Here is a 17,824-nt window from a genome sequence, read left to right on the forward strand (position 1 = left end):
CCTATGGGGCAAAAATGGGAATGGGGAAGGGCAATGGTGGAAGGGGGAATTACCGCCCCGCCAACCTTGGAATAGGGCGGTAATTCCCCTTTCCACCAAGGCGGTGCCAGTATTTTACCGGCATGAACCATGGCGCTAATAGCGCCATGGTTCACCGCCATCCGTGTAATGAGGCCCAATGTCTGACAACGAGAATATTACAACTTTGCCTCTCATGTTTGACTCCTCACACAGGGTAGAAGGAGAGTTAAGGAAGGGGTTAGGGACACTGATTATGTGCACAGATGGACCACAGTTTCTTATGGGACTCAGTTCTATTCTATTGGAAGTAGTGATGTGTGTTGGGTGGGTGAAGTCAAGCACTGTTTATTGCGGATGTATGGGGGTGAGTGGCCATGCCCTGGAAGAGGTACAGCTATGTTCCATTGTGATGGAGTGCTCGATGTTACAGAGAAGAAAGGTTGAGACCTAGATGGAGCGATAACTTGCAGAGTTTCTCATAAGGCCTGACTGAAATGTTTTCCGTGGGAGACTAGGTTCCACCTTGTCGACTCACACGGTACCCCTGCATTCCTGACTGGTGGGGTAATAGTTCACCCAGGAGATGGACTACGTTTCTCAGGATGCTGAAGGGAATAGGCAGGATTTGAAAGCCTTCCTGAACGTGAGGTGATCCTCTATGTAGCGGATGGTAAATGAGATTGAGTTCCAGATGGTGGGTGCTTGACCTGAAAAGATGACCCACTATTCTAGATGATTTTTCCACTGGGATAACAATGAGGAGTGCTGCGGCTGATCTCAGGTTTCTGGTGGGCCTGTGGTGTCTACGTTTATGTTTCAGATATTCTGGTCCTGTGTTGTGGAGAGCTAGGTGGGTGATGCACATTGCCTTGAAGTTGGTCTGTCGGCCAGTCAGCAGCCAGTGAAGGACATGAAGGGCGGGTGTGATGTGTTCTGTAGGGCCCAGGGCAAGGAGGAGCCTTGCTCTGGTGTTCTGTACCTATTGGAATGTTCTTAGTTGTGATACAGGGCACCCAGGTATAGGGCAATAGTGTAGTCTAAGCACGAGACTCTGTGAGGGAAGGTCAGGTAAGGAAAGAAGTGGTGGATAATGCACATGTGTATGCAGCAGTTTTTTGCCACGGAATTGATGTGGTGTGATAGGGTCAGGTCTGTATCCATGATGCATCCAAGGTTTTTTATTGTGTTTTTTTAAACTCATTGGCCATATGTATAGCACCTGCACATAAGTATTTCCAGGCACCACAATACAAGATGGCACGGGACGGAGGGGAATGGGGGGGTACAAAGGAGGAAAGTAGAACAAAAAACGGTTATATTAGCCTTGTGACAATGTTACTGTGCAAGTGCAAGAAAAGGTGGTAAGTGTGGGGGGGTAGAGGGAGAAGTGCAGGAGTGGGGTGCCCAAAGGCCGGGGGTGGGAAAGTGCTGGGGGGGGCAGTATGGCAAGTGCCAGGGGAGAGAGAGAGAGATGCTGGGGAGACTGGTATCAGGGTAATTTATAATGTGTTGAATGCCACGGATCGAGATTCAAACCTGTGTTGCGCCGCATTGTCTTGCTACCAAGACAAACACCCAGTTCTTGAGCTATCCTTCCCCCTTGTCTGGTCCCTGTGTGACTCTGAAGGGATCAGGGCTCTGGAGACTTTAAGCTTCTGGGGGAAGGTGAGGAAAAGGAAGAATGCCCCTGGGGAGGTGGAACTGAAAGTTGGACTGCTTGGCAAGGTCTTGGCAAGGCCTGTGATGTGTGCGGAGAGAGAAAGGGAGTAGTCAAAGATGATTCCAAGGATTTTATGGCTCACAAGTGGGTAAAGGGAGGGGACCCAAGGAGGCTGGCCAGAACACCATGTCTGAATAGCAGTCAGGTTTGAGAGAGGAGGAGGAGGTAGAGGATGGCAGTTTGAAGGAGAGTTGTGTGTTGTCTGCATAACACTGGAAATGAGAGAAGGTGGAGATCAGGTGCGCCAAAGGGGCTAGGTAGACATTGAAGAGCCATGGCGATAGGATAGCAGCCTGAGGGGTGACACAAGTAGAGAGTGAGGTGGAGGGGAGAAAAGGAAACATTTGCACTTGGGAGGATCTATTTGAAAGGAAGGAGGTCAGCCACACCAGTGCCTGGTCAGTTATGCCTAGGGTGTCATGTAGATGGTTTATGAAGATGGAGTGGTTGACTGTGTCAAAGGCAGCAAAAGAGTGAGGAGAATCAGAGCAGAATGAATGTTTGAGTCCAGGTTAGAGAGCAGGTCATCACCGGTGTTCAGGAGAGCAGTTTCTGTGCCTCTGAATGCCCTAAAACCGGATTTGTGGTCATGGAGGCAGCCATCCATTTTGCTGTGGAGGGTGAATTGAGGGATGGCCAGCTTCTCCATGAGGTTGGCCAAGAAAGGGGTGATAGAGATAGGGCAATAGTTAGCTGTGCTGGAGGTGGTAGGGGGTGGGCCTAGAGAGAGCGGCTCTCAGGTGGGTTGGTGGAACAGGGCCGTCTTTCCACAGAACATGTGGAATTTCCAGGGTTGAGAAGGAGGTGGTTAGCAGTCATCCAGTGTTTGATTTCTGGGAGACATGATGCGAGATCGGGGGAGGTGTAAGTGTTGTTCTTTAGGAATTTTTAAGATGATTTGGGTGTCGTCTGCGTAGTTATAGCAGAATCGAATGAGTGCAGGGAGAGAGCTCAGGTAGAGGTTAAAGAGCACAGATCAGGGAGGGATGCCCTGTGAAGGAATGAGATGTGTATTATTTGGGATATGTTGGAGAGGAAGGAGGTTATTCACTTCAGAGCCCCATCCCTCAGGCTGAGTGAGTGGAGTCTGTCCTTGAGAGGGGTAGTCAGTGATGTTGAAGGCTGCAGAGAGGTCAAGTAGAATTAGTACAGCACAACCTTATGAATCTGAATGAATTTTAAGATCATCCCAGATGAAGATTAGGCAAACTTCAGTTCCTCATAGTGGTGTGAAGGCGGATTGGGCGCGGTGGAGGAGTTGGTTGGATTCTGTGAAATGTCATAGTTGGGAGTAGGCTATAAAGTCGGTTAGTTTAGCTATGAATCGGTTGTCAAGATGGGTCTGTAATTGGTTGGGACAAGGGGGTTGAGTATGGGCTTATTGAGAAAGGGCTTGATGTAGGAGGTTTACAATTCTGCTGGGAAGGTGACGGGAGTGAGAGATGTGTTAACAATTGATATTGTGATGTCACTGGCACATATTGAAGATAGGATTTATTTTAGTAGATTGGGTGGGGGGCAGGAGTCTCCAGGGGATCCTGAGTGTGAATGTAAGATAGTAGCTTTAGAAATTCAGGGTGGGAGAGAGGGGAGAAGGAAGTGAAGAGCAGGAGGGTGGACGGTGGTTCTGATGTCCTGGTTGCGGTCACCGGTGATAGGGTGGTGAACAGTGGTATTCTAGTGACTATGGCAATGTTTCTTTCCAGGGCTTTCTAGAGAGGTAGTCTAAGAGGAAGTCACAGAGTGTATGGGTGTGGTTGGGGGAGGAGATGGTGCATCCCGGGGCATAGAAATCAGAGCTTGTTGAGTTCCATATAAGTGTTTGGGACATTGGTGATTCTATTTCAGTAATAGGATTTTTTGGCCTTGGGCATTTCTGGCTGGTAAGTTTTGAGTTGGCAGATGTAGGCTATTCTGTTTGATGGCGATGGGTCTACACGAGATGGCGATGGGCCTACACGCCATCTGTGTTCTAGGAGGAGGTTTGGATTTGAGAGTTTTGAGGACTAAAGTGAACCATTTAGGGGACATGCCTACTCTGATAAAGCAGGATCTGACTGGCGTGAGTGGGCTTAGTGCTTCTGAGAACCAGAGATCAAAGTGACAGATGGAGATCTGGCCTGCATGGAGTTGTGTGGAGGTCAGGGAGGCTAGTAAGTATTCTGCCAGGGCAGGCGTTACTTTGACTTTCTTCTAAAGAGGGGAATCGGTAGGTGGTCTCGGGGCTACCTGGGGTTGGGGGTGTATTCAGTTGAAAGAGTGAAGAAGATGGCTGAGTGGGCCATCCAGACGAGTGGGTGGGGTGGTAGTGTGGTGTCGTGGTCTGTAGTGTGCAGGATTGTATCTAGGGTGCGGCCTACAGAGTGTGTAGGGCCCAAGACTATTTCTGATAAATGTAGGGTTTCCAGGTTGTCCAGTAGGGATCATGTCATGGGGTTAGCTGGGATGACACTGGCTGGATCTCTGCATGGGCTCCCAGTGGCTGCGATGATTACGTTCAAAACCCTCTGCATCATCCACAAGGACTTCTGGGGCCTGTGGCCTCAATACCTTCAACTCTCTCTTCCTAAATATCTTCATTCTCGAGCTCTTCGCTCATCTGCCTCAAACTCCCTCAGGGTCAGTCTCTTCTCCAAGCAACGAGTTGGTGGTAGATCTCTTCCTTCGGCTGGGGCCTCCCTCTGGAACAGCCTCCCTGCTTCCCTTAAACTTGAGGAGAATCATTTTCGGTTCCGGAAGCACCTCAAAACCTTTCTTTTTTCTCCTCTCCCTTGCTGACTTCCTGGCTGACATTTATATTGCACTGGTTGCCTGGCCACCCTCTGATCTCGGGCCCTGGTCCCCTCCCCCGCCAGTCACACTCCTGCACTGCCCTCCTGGCAACCCTGCACTTGGACTGTTTCTGTATCCCTACAGTCCCACTGCCAGCACTTCTGCACTTACCCTTGCACTTGCCACCTGCTGGCGTACTTTTACTTTGTTTATTTTTCTTATCCCATGTACTGCACTGTCCTCCTCCCCTTGCCCCCGCACTCTCCTCCCTCCCCTTCCCATGCACTTTCGCAATATGAATGCACTTAGCCTAGTAGGATTGTTGTCTGTCTTCCCTCTGTTCCCCTCCCTTGCCTTGTCGCGCCTTGAAACACTTGTGTATAGGTGTGTTATAAATGCCATATCATATCATATTGCACCAGATGTTGAAGTCCCCTAGTATCGAGAGTAGTAGGTGGGTGGGAGACCAAGAAGGTTTCTGCAAACTGTCTATTGTATTACAGGGTCTGCATATGAGTAGGAATCTGTGGGCGTGGGTGAGCAGACATTTTACCAGGAGGGATTTGCATTCTGAGTTGCAGGCTTATTCCTATGAGTCTGAGATGGAGAGGTAGGATGTGTAAAGGATGGCAATGCCACCTACCCTGCAGGTTCTATTATGCACAATAAGATCATAACCTGTCCCTCATGTGGAGTGGGCCAGAAGTCTTGTGAGAACCAGATTTCAGTTATGAAGTGGATATCGGGGACTTCAGATGAAATAAGGTCATAGCTATTGTGGCAATTTATTGAGACTGATATGGCATTGATCAGAATGCACTTTTGCCCGCTGAATGGTTGAGCATTTGTGGTGGAGGGTGGTAGATTACAGGCGGAAACTGGTGAGGAGTGGATGGAGTTGGGATGATATGGAAGATGGCGCAGATGAAGGCTGTTGCGGTGATAAGTGCAGAGAGGTGGGGGGCTGTTAGTGGAGTTCTGTAGCATGACTTGAGTATGTAGTGTAGTGGAATACGAGGGAAGGGTGGGGTGCTGGGTCTGTGATGTGTTTGAATGTGAGATATCTATTGGCGGGGGGGCGTGGTTTCCATGGGAGTGAGGGGTGCTCATGGCTGTGTGCATTTTTTGGTGAGTGTGTGAAAAGTACTTACAGAGTGGATGTCCTCTGGGTAAATGCAGTGTAGTTGTTACTAAGGGTTCAAGTGGGTGGGTAAGAGTTGAGACCCTCATGTAATGGTTGATGTGGATTCTGTGGTGGGTAAAAGGTTGAGAGGGAGTCCAGGGCTCTGAATGGGGTTTCCAGTAGAGCGAGGTTGGTCTGGTGACAATCATCTATCAGAGGTGAGTCTGTGGAAGGTCTTATAGAGCTATAAGGAGAAAGGTGCCTGGTATGTGTGCCTGGCCATGTATTTAACACGTTCAGAAGTGATTTCACTAGGTTAGATGGTTTGAGGGAGACTTGAGGATATATGTGTGGGGAGATGTGTGTCTGTGTGTGCGAGAGGGGGAGGTGTGTTGTATAGAAAATGCATGGGTGGCATGGAGTCTGTTCTTTAGGAGTTTAGGGAGAGGAGAGGGCAGGTGCGTGAGGGTAGGAGGAGATGTTGAACAGGGGGTGGCGACAAGGATTGCATGAAGAATGTTTGGGATGCAAAGCGTAGGTCAGAGTGGCATGGTTGCAATGTTGGAGTGCTCAAGGGGACCTGTTTGCAACTCTGAACAACAAGGATTGGAAATCTCTGGACCAGGTTTAGGACACCCCTAGATAAGTATCCCACTATAAATATGAAGCCACTCTTATAGACTACAGGTCACCAATCTTTAGTGAGATGATCATTACATCTACTGTACTGAACGTTGCATACAGACAACACTACACATGGGTTAGAGAGAAAACGAATTTGTCAGATGTAATAAAAATTATTTGCAATGAACACTAAAATACTAATGGGCTAAAATAATGCTTTAGAAATGTAAACACATTTTAGGTTTCAGGAAATGTACATTTGGAGTAGTATAACAATATGAATAAAATAACGTAACAAAAGGAATGGGGACAAAAATAAGAATATTGGGTCTCTCGTCCAGTCCCATCAGGTCTCATACAATATTTTAGCATTGGAGATTCAGAGAACCATCAATAAAATGTTGAGCATTTTCTATCACCCACCCAAGGGCCGACTTACTGAAATCAAGACGTACCTGTCTCCGTCATTAATGCGATCCTTGCTTTCTCTGGAAAGGTTCATGTTGGAGCAAGACCTTTCCTGCCATTGGTCTGTCTTCATTGAACTGAATTCTCTGAGAATTTGAGAGATAAAGAACATATTGTACATTTGTAGACAGACATGTGAAACAGAGACCTATGCGTTGAAAGTGATGTACTCAAGCCTGGTGCTGAGTATTTGTAGTCTTGTGTAAATTGTCTTGGGAAATTTACGCTGGGTTGTTAAAAGTAGCTACATTTTATAGCCTGAGAATAAATGCTGGTCTGCCATCAATAATAATTCTTGCCCTTTAGTTGGTCCATGTTAAAACTGGGGTTGGTAGCCAAAGTGTTGCATAGTTTAGGCACATGCATAGATTCAAACATGCCCCTTATGAATTGTGCTTAGCTGGTTCAGTGTATTTCACCACTTTACCCTTGAAAAGGCAAGGTTGACATGTTTCATGTTTCATGTTTAATATATGGCAGCTACACCATCATTTTCTAGCATCGTGCACCAAAATTGTGCTGCAATGCCAATAGAAATGTGATTCTTTTTCCAGAATATCCTACTGATTAACAGGTCAAAAATGGAAATCATGTTGTTTCAAAGATAAGCACATCTCTCCTACTTGGATTCTGTCTGCAAAAACACAAGACAAAGTTGTAGCCTATAACTACTGCCTTTTAAGATCATCCCAGGTGGAGATAAGGCACAATTCAGTCCTTCATTGGGGTATGAAGGAGGATTGGGCGCCGTTGAGGAGTTGGTTGGATTCTGTGAAATGCCATAGATGAGACTAGGCTGTAAAGTCGAATAGTTTAGCTATGAACCCGTTGTTAGAGATAGGTCTGTAATTGGTTGGGACATGGGGGTTGAGTGAGGGTTTTTTGAGAAGGGGCTTGATGTAGGAAGTCTTAAATTCTGCTTAAATACTGCTTGGAAGGTGCCGGATAGTAGATTGGGGGGACAGGAGTCTCCAGGGGATCCTGAGTGGTGGCTGTTAGATAGTAGCTTTAGAAATTCACAGTGGGAGAGAGGGGAGATTTTAGTGAATATGGCAATGTTCTTTCTAGGGCTTTCTAGGGAAGTAGTCTGAGAGGGAGTCACAGAGTGTTTGGGTGTGGGCGGGGAGGAGGTGGTGCATTCTGGGGCATAGAATTCAGAGATAAGTTTGTTTAGTTCCATATAAGTGCTCAGGACATTGGTGATTCTATTCCAATAATCGGAATTTGGGGTATACAGTCTTTTCATTGAAAAATCTTTCAGTGAAAGATGTTTCATCGAAAATGTTTCATTCAAAAGTGTTTTCATTGAAAAAATATTTCAATTAATTGTTTTCTTATTTAAAATATATGTATGTAGGTTTGGGTGGGATGAAGGGTTAAATCCGGAAAACGGGGGTTTGGGGATTGACCCCCCCCCCAATAAAAAAAGAATATTTGGGAATGTTTGGGGAGTTTTAAAGGGCAGAAAACTGGGCTTTGGGGGGACCTATGCTTTGAAAGTGATTTACTCAAGCCAGGTGCTAAGTATTTTTAGTCTTGTGAACTTTACGCTGGCATGTTAAAAGTAGCTACATTCTATAGCCTGAGAATTGATGCTAGTCTGCCATCAATAATAATTCTTGCCCTTTAGTTGGTCCATGTTAAAACTGGGGTTGGTAGCCAAAGTATTGAATAGTTTAGGCACATGCATGGATTCAAACATACCCCGTACGAATTGAACTTAACTGTGACAGTGTATTTCACCACTTTCCCCTTGAAAAGGCAAGTTTAATATATGACAACCACACCATCATTAACTACCATTGTTCACCACAATTGTGCTGCAACGCCAATAGAAATAGGACTCTTGTTTCCAGAATGTCATACTGATTAGCAGGTCAAAAATGGTAATCATGTTGTTTCATCAAAAAGCACATCTCTCCTACTTGGGTTTTGTCTAGAAAAACACGAGACAAGGCTGCAGCCTCTAAATAACTAATAATAACTTCCACCCCTAACTTAGTTGGTTCGTTGCACAAAAGTATCATTGGGGCATGGGAAGACAGTTAAGGAGTGACATAAAATGGGGAAGACTATCTGAAGTATTGCTAAGGAGGGGGCATCTCCAGTACTTCTCATTGCGCTATATGGGACTGCCCCCTCAACCATTTCACAAAAAGTTACAGCTTGGAAGCGGCCTGATGGTAATCAAAATGGACAAGTAGTGTGAACATGGGGTGACAGATGTAGGGAATTTGGGAAACCATAACCCAGAAGATGTATTCGTCTGTTCATGGATGCAGATCCACGTGCATTACAGTGAGAAACAAAAAGCTGTTCAAATGAAGCTGTTTTCAAAGGATATCTGTGTTTATGGGCTTTGGGGACTCAGCCTGCACCCAGTCCTATACACATAGACGTCCTTACATTGAGGCATGGCCCCTCCTCTGCTAAGCTCTTCTAAATGTTTGCAAGGCTCCCAAACCAAGGGAGGATCTTCATATGAGAGAGGGACAGCAATGGAAGGACAGATGTCGGGGCACTTTTTTTTCCTCACATTCAAATTCTGAGGCTCTCCAAATGAGTAAATACAGCACAAGGCTGCATGCAGTTTTATGTTAGTGTAAGTATTGTGAAAAATTAAATGAGCTCCAAGCCCACTGTGGCCTTTGTACTTAGTAATTTAAACATTCAAGCCTTTTTTATAACAGATATAAAGATATGCATCCATTCTTAGTTTCCCAAAATACTCTTTGGCTTTAGGCAAAACAGCTAGGCAATCTGGTGCTCTTTCTATCAGAGGCATTTCGTTTGAGAACAATAGGAGCCTACAGACTGCCAATCTTGGATTGATTACTTTCTATCAGATAATAATGTATGTAGTTATTCAATGTTTTGATGATGTGATTTGTTCAGAAAGAAAAATGTAACATTCATATTATGAGTGCAATATATATAGACTGATGGTTCCATTACTGCATGACGCATGCAATGACAATCACCAAATACTGTTTCCTCTGTCACTGCAGCTCTCATTCTATTTTTTTATAATTTGTTGATTTTTTTTTTTTTTTGCATTTAAATAATATTACAAGATAAACTCCCAGATCCTCGACCCCAACCGAAGCTGGATATCCCCATTTTAAATTTTTACATGGTACAGATCATACAATAAACAAAGTTTTGCAAATATCGAATACTCGTTGGCGACAGTGCTGTAGTCAGGTTGGAAAAAATCAAGCACCTCTGCCCAGGCCGTGGAAAACTTGGCCTGTTCACCTTGAATCACATAGGTAGTCCATTCTAATGCCACAAAGTTCCAGATCCTATAAAACCATTTGGTAACCACCGGAGGATCCTTAGACTTCCACTTTTGTGCAACACCACACAAGTTGTACATGTTTGCTTTGAGTTACGACCCATATTGGAATCAAAGATCAACAATAAGTTTGATTTCATGGAGCACTGTTTCGATACCGCAAACAGTTATTGCTTACATTTATCAATCTCTGCCCAGTAGCCCACCAACACCGGACAATGCAACCAAACATTCCCCCAGTGCCCAATCACCCCGCATTGTCTTCAACATTGTTCTGACATGGAGAATTTTATCTTTTGCAGGCGAGCGGGTGTGTAGTGCCACTGAGTTAACAATTTATACCAGAATTCTCGCAATTGTATAGATCAAGTATATTTGGGAATGTCCTTCCATAGTCCTTCCCATTCCTTGTCTGTAATAGGTAACCCCAAAATACACTGCCATCTATGATAGAATATGATAGGTTATTTATAACGCGCTTAATACCCAGAGGTTTCTAAGCGCGGAACCGGGAATCGAACTTGCGTTGTTTAGTGTCATCTTGCTTCCAAGGCGAGCACGTTGCCCCTGAGCTATCCTCCCATCTAGACTTATAATGTCAGGAGAGAGTAAAAGACGACCAATTTAAGATTTTGTAAATGTTTGATATTAGAGCCTTATTACCTGGGTTAGTAGTGACACATTTCCAAAAGGACTGAGCTCTCTAATAGCTGCCTGTTTGAAACAGGGGCAGTATCCAGTGGCATACTTGGTACTTTCTTCTAAGCCAAAATCTAAGCCACAATCCAATTTACACTGTGTAGAGGTTTTAAAGTCCCTACCAATAAGCAAATTCCGAATTTTCCTGCATCCTGCTTGCTTCCAATTAAGAAAAGCCTGAGGTTCACACTCCAGAGGGAATTTGGTGTTAAAAAAGGGTGTTAAAAAATATTGGAGTAAATGGTGAGGGGAATGTCGTTAAACCATTCTGTCTTGCCACCGCATCCCATATTTCTTCAACTAGATGTGTAATTTTGATCCTTTGAATATTGGGGGAGCAGTCGTTTTTTGCATGCCATAGCACTTACCCTAGATTTGGACCTCCCAATGCCCATTCCATCTGTAGCCAGCATTTCTCTTCATCTAATCCACACCAATCTTTAATTATACGGAGCTGTGCAGCCTGATAAAATGTATACAGATCAGGAAGACCCAACCCTCCTCTCACAGTGGGCTCAGTCAGGACTCTGGGGGGGGTGGGTATTATTCCAAATATATTCAGACATTTTTCTACTTAGCCTTTTTAAAAATGCCTTGGGGATACGAATTGAGAGCACCTGGAAGAAGTATAAAAGTTTCGGAAGAATAGTCATTTTTATAACATTCATCCGTCCAAGCCAGGAGATTGATAAAGGCCCCCATTGTCCGAGTTGATTTGTAATTGCTTTCAATAAAGGGGGAAAATTAGCTTCATATAAGCCTTCTAAATCCGAAGTTACTGTTACTCCCAAGAGCTCAATCTGACCCTGAGCCCAACCAAATTTAGTCTGAGTATGTAAAGAGGACACTGTAGTAGAGGGCAAAGATAAATTTGATACTTCTGATTTAGTCAAATTAATTTTCACACCTGCTATCGACCCATATTGCTCCAATTCCCATTCTATCCCAGGCAATGATATAGCCGTTTTTTTAATGACTAAGATCATATCATCAGCGTATGCCATGATTTTATGTACTATCCCCCCAAATTGTATACCATGAATATCTGGCATTTGACACATTTTTGCCAAAAAAGGCTCTAATCTTATAGCATACAACAATGGTGACATGGGGCATCCCTGTTTTGTTTCACGCTGAAGGGCAATTGAGGGGGAAAGTTCTCCATTAATTAGTAATCGTGCCACCGTACGATTGTAATTTACTTTGATTATAGATGTAAACTGGAGACCAAACCCCATCTTGGCCATGTCCTGGAAGAGGAACGACAACTCAACGCGGTCAAAGCCTTTTCGGCATCCAATGATAAGAGAATCGCAGGTATCTGTTTATTTGCCACTTTTTCCAGCACGACATGAGTGCTGTATCTTGTTTTGTGTCTGTTTCTGATAAAAAACGGACTGGTCCGGCTGTATGATAGATGGAAGCAAAGCCTCAATCCTATTAGCACAAATTTTCAAGTACATCTTGGCATCAAGTTTAATAAGGGCGATAGGCCAGTACAACCCACACCTACCTGGATCCTTGTCCGGTTTTGGAATAGGTTTTATCTTTGCTTCTTCCATTGAGGGGGAGATACTACCTGAGCTAATAAATGAATTATAAAGCTAGACCAACCTTGGAGCTAACACCTTGCAGAATATCTTATAAAATGGGGCAGAGAACCCATCGGGTCTAGGAGATTTGTTTAAGTGAAGCAATTTAATAACATTGATTACCTCTTGAATAGTAATAACTTTTTCCAAAGAATCCCAGTCTATCTGCAAGATCTGGGGAAGATTAACTGTCTGCAGATATAGGATTTGGGATTGTTCATCTGGATTCTTAGTGTGATATAATTGTGACTAAAACAAGTTGAATTGCGATATAATTTGAGGAGTTTCAGTAACAGTACCCCCATCTGACATTTTTATCAATTGGACAATTTGTGAAGCAACCCTCTGGCGTAGTTGTCTTGCCAATAACGTATCTGCCTTGTTAGCCCTGACATAATAGGATTGGCGCATGTAGAGCAGAGATTACTCTGCATTTTTATCAAGAACAGATTAAGTTAGCTTTCGCTATTCTATATGCTTTTAAAGATGCCCAATCAGTACATGTTTCCATTCTGCTCATTACGTGTTGTAATTCTGCTTGCAATGTTACTTCCAACACTGTTCTCTGTCGCCGTTTATGTGCCAGCTCTGCTATTAGGATCCCACGTATTGTGCCTTAAATGCATCCCATACCATATTAATAGAGATATCATGTGTCACATTCTGATAAATAAATTCCTCTATTTTAGCCTCTATTTTCTCCTTTACCAGTGTATCCTGAAGTACTGTAGATGGAAAGCTCCAAGTCCAAATCCTTTGAATCATCCCTTCTATATCTATCTGTAAAGTCAATGGGACATGATCCGATAGCGTAATACGGTGACAAATCATAGAGGTAACACTACCCAAAAAGTGGGTATTGGAGACCCAAGCATAATCGATACGGGAGAACGAGCGATGCACATGCAAGTAAAATGTATATTCTTTTGATTCCCCAATTAGGGCTGGTCACACATCTACCAAGGCCAGATTAGCACATTTTTGTTTTAACAAATCAGTGGATATAGAGTGTATTGAGGATGTGACTGTACTTTGGTCTCGTACGAGGTGCCAGGCTATATTGAGGTCTCCTAGCATTATTATTTTCCCCTCACTGAACGTTTCAAGTTGAGTGATAACTGATTTAAAAAATCTCTCCTGGCCCATATTAGGTGCGTATATCGACACCACTGTTACTTTTTTGGCGCCAACCTTCAGGATAGCAAAAATATATCGTCCCTCTTTTGGAATATATGTTTTCAACACTTTACAGTAAGGACCAGGACTCAGTGCTAAACGAACACTCGCCACTTTAGTTCTAGCATTGGCCTGTAGCACCAGCAGGTACCGACGAAGCCGCAGTTTATGCTTGTCCACGAGACATATATGCGTCTCTTGGAGTGCCACGATGTCCGGTTGGTGATGCCCCAAGAGAGTTTCCTACGCTTCAACCGCGTGTTCAAGCCTCTAATATTTAATGTTAAACATCTAAACTGTCCCACTTGAGTTTTAGGTTGTTAATGTGACATATTCCACACATTCCTACCCATTTGCATACCTTGTCCAAAAGTACCATGCAAGCCCTCCTCCTTCCCCCCTCCCATCCAGCTTAAACTCTCGCGTTACACCCTCCCTAACCCCACCTTGTTGGTAACAAACCCAAACCATAGTCTTGTGGTGTGAGCCACAGTTCCTAACAGACTCTGGGTCAACCAGCCCCAGCCATGAACCCACTAATACCTCAGGACAACGTCCATGGTGTCTTAGCACCCCATCTGTTACCTTAAATAGATTCCAGCAAGGTCTGCATCATCTCCACCCCCATATTTGATGAAGATTTAAGGCAGCTTCTGATCCACTGATGCTTTCTACAGTTACCAATGTTCAAACATTAATCAGTCGCTTTGGGAGTTGGGCTTCTGAGATGGGCCTGCCAATCCTCTTTTCGCAGTTGCATCTGCTCCTCCCTCGCCACATCACAACCAATCAATCACATGGTTTTGACTGCTGGAACCAGAGCCAGAGGCTGTTGCGCATTCACCCTCATCCTCTTCGACCTGCAGCAATGCAATCCTGCTTCTCGGGATGTAATCCTCCGCTGTATACCGTTGATTGAAAAAAGGATTACAAAAGGAAAAGTCCATCTATATTTAATCCCTCGGTCTCGCAGTGTTCTGACAACTGGTTGCATCTCTCGCCGGTTCTGGAGAGGGATCGGGGAGAGATCTTGATATAGCTGAACATCCGTCCCATTATAAGTGATTGTACTTTGCTCACGGGCCGTTCTCAATATCTGTTCCTTTTATTGGTATGAGTTGCAGGCAGCCAAAACGTCACGTGCCCGGGCCCGGGAATCACTCCTTTTCGAGCCAGTCCAGTCGATTCGGTCTATAGAGATTAGGGAGTTCTCATCTCCTGGAAGCAAGTCCACGTAAATCTGGGATACCACTTCTCATAACTGGGAGTCTAGAACCGTTTCTGGCAAGTGTCTCACCCTAATGTTTGAACGACAGGACCTATTCTCCAAATCTTCATATTTCAATTCAATGCTTTGCGTCACTCTGGCCAAGTCCTCCAGTGGAATGTCCGTCTGTTTACTGTCCTGCATCAGGGGCTAGATTGTCTGTTCATTGACCTCAACCCGCTCACCAAGTGTAGCAATGTCTTTGCTAAAATCTGAAAGTGATTGCTTTATTTCCGCTCTAAATTATGTAAATTGTGCCTGAAAGCAGGATGACAATTGTTCTGGAAATGCTTGAAAGCTAGCAGCAAAGTCCTCTTTAGCAACCACCATTACCGTTTCCTGGGAATGATTCAGTATTTTGGGATAGAAAAGTTTGCCTCTCTGCACCTAAAAAAGACGTGTCTGAGTCCTTTGCATCCCAAAGCCTTTGCAGACGATTCTGTTCAGCTTGCAAGTCCTTAGGAGGCAGTGATTGAAGAGTCTTTTTCTTTCCCCTCAGCATAAGACACAATTAACCAGCCAGGATAAATGTTCAGAGATCAGTGTTGTTACAGCATCCGTGCAAGAAGAAAGACATTTAGGTACCGCCTCTTCACCGTCTAATACTGTCCCCCTAACAACCTTCTCCTTGTGTGCTGCTTTCTTGATAATAAACTTGCTTCCTCTGCACCAGTGGATTGCCCGTATATTCAGACCAACGGGTTGTAGCAAAGTTTATCACAGACTGCACCAAACAGGCCTCAAATGTAAAATTTTCCAAATCTGTGTTTACAGCATTATGGTTACTCATAAATCCGATAGCAAACCAGAGTCCGGTAGCAGATCGCCTTCGATGGGATGGATGAACACATAATATTGCTGAATATATAATACCTCTTTCTGAAAGTTATGAAGCAGCACTCTCCTATGTGACACAAGAGAGCTTTAGAAATTGAGCGTTATGCCCAAGCAGGTATCTGGCACTTCACCATAAATTGTCAGGCTTCCTGGTCCTGCTGGTATTTATATGGGTGTTCGGCTGGGTCTGCTAGCTGACTGTCGAAAGAGAGAAGCTGATTCTGGGCTGGAGGAAGGAGTAGCAACCCTGCATAGCTGTCCCCGGAGACCGGTATAGCTGCAGAAGGGAATACTTGGAGGCCTTAGCGTGCTGGGGCAGTTTTGTGGCAAAGACGGGCTGATCGTATTTGGCAGCAAAAAGGCCTGATGAGTGAAGTTTGAGCTGAAACAGCAAAGAGCCTAGTGCGAGTGTAAACAAGGCAATACATAATCAATAAATCAATTAATCAGTTAGGACTCATATGGCCCGGTGTTAAATTGACACAGAAGGCAAATCTCCCTCTCTCTCTGAGATACCAAGGGACCGATGAAATAACCTGAGTCTAAACTCAATAGCAAGGGGTTGATTCTTTCCTGCAGAAGCGTCACAATATCATCATTTTTCCAATCCAACATGGGGGTACAGTAGTAACTGGGAGCTGCAACTGTATCTTAGTGTAGCGTTTTCATAACCAAAGGGTGTTGATTAGGATGTCGCAGGTTTGAGAGAAGCTATTTATTGTTGAATTACTATGCTGTCTAGATGAAAAATGCTTGTTGCTGTAAAATATGTTTTCCTGTTCTGCTTTCCATGCCAACACGTACCACCTATGCTTCTATGATCACCACTATACCAATTGGTTTGATTGTCTATTTGTTTTTTTCTGATGAGTGAATATAAAAGAGGGTATTACCCAAATTGTTTGTTTACAATTGTTCGAATGAACAATTGACCGAATTCAAAGGGTCACAATTGACCTTATCACAATTGACCGAATATATATATATATATTGGTTTGGTAATATATATATGGGGAGTTTGGCGTTGGGTGGAGGGTTGTGGGGGGTTTCCCCGCACATATGTGGTACAATTGACCTTCACAGTTCGGTCAATTGTGAAAAGGTCAATTGTCATTCGAACAGTTGTAAAACGAACAATTCGTACACAACCTAAAAGAGTAATTGTGACAGTGTGTGGTTGTTATTATTGTGTTTAGTTTTTGGTTTGCATCCAGACTAAATGTGCATCTAGAATACAAAGGCACAGCACAAAGTCTTCAGATGTTTAGCTAAGCCTGTGGTATACATAGGGCAAAAAGAGAAGTGTCTGGAATGTTCCTACAATAGAAAACCAATTTGTCAGCTGTAATACAAATCGGTTTCGGCCTAAGATAGGCAAGAATTCAAAGTGAAAATAATGATACTTTGAAATGTAAAATTATTTTAGGGTGCAGGAAATGTACAGTTGGAGCAGTAAATCAGTATGAATGAAAACATCTGATTGCTGCTTTCTTGATGTACAGGGAATAGGAAATAATGGGGATGCCGGGCCTCCCCATCGATCACATTAATGCTAAAAGAGATTCAGAGATCCATCAGTAAAATGGAGACCATTTTCCATCACCGACACAAGAGCCCACGTACCTAAATGAAGACATACCTGTCTCTGTCATTACTACCATCCTTGCCTTGCCTGGATGCAGAGGGCTTCATGTTGGAGTAAGGTCTTTCCTGCCACTGGTCTGTCTTCATTGAACCAAACTCCCTGATAATTTGAGACATAAAGAAGATGTTGTCCATCTTGGGAGGGAATTTAACTCACCTATGCAAAGCAAGTGAAATCAGGTGCAGCAGGATTGTTGCCTGAGGAACTTTAAGGTGGAATCTGATAAGATAGGTACATTGTACAGCCTGAGATCTAATGCTGGTCTCTATCAATAATCATGTTTGCTCTTCAGCCTGGAACCGGGGTCCATCTTAAAACTGCACTGGGTGGCCAGAGCAATGTGTAATTTTGGCACCTCTTTGGATTTCCAACAGGAAGTGGGGGAGGCTTTGCCCTCTATATTTTGTACTTAACTGTTAAATTGGCTTTCACAAGTAAAGTACACCACTGTTCCCTTAGAATGTCATGGTTGACATATTTCATTTTTAATGTATACCAACCTGACCATCATGCTGTGCCATCAAGCACAATTGTACTGCAAAACCAATGGAACGATGACTGTTCCCAGAATTACCTACTGAT

The 17,824-nt window shown here is 44.1% G+C and overlaps 1 protein-coding gene across 1 annotated transcript in view; it reads right to left on the reverse strand.

The window, feature by feature from the left end:
• LOC138572406 (uncharacterized) overlaps window positions 1–17,824 on the reverse strand; it is a 606,109-nt gene that overhangs the window by 423,737 nt on the left and 164,548 nt on the right. The window contains exons 7-8 of the mRNA XM_069649265.1: window positions 17,237–17,341; window positions 6,716–6,814 (exon numbers count right to left, since the gene is read on the reverse strand). Of these exons, the coding sequence (XP_069505366.1) occupies window positions 6,716–6,814; window positions 17,237–17,341 (204 nt within the window). The remainder of the gene's footprint in view (window positions 1–6,715; window positions 6,815–17,236; window positions 17,342–17,824) is intronic.

Source organism: Ambystoma mexicanum, chromosome 1p (assembly GCF_040938575.1).
Source record: "Ambystoma mexicanum isolate Mex_15411 chromosome 1p, UKY_AmexF1_1, whole genome shotgun sequence".
Lineage (NCBI taxonomy): Eukaryota > Metazoa > Chordata > Amphibia > Caudata > Ambystomatidae > Ambystoma > Ambystoma mexicanum.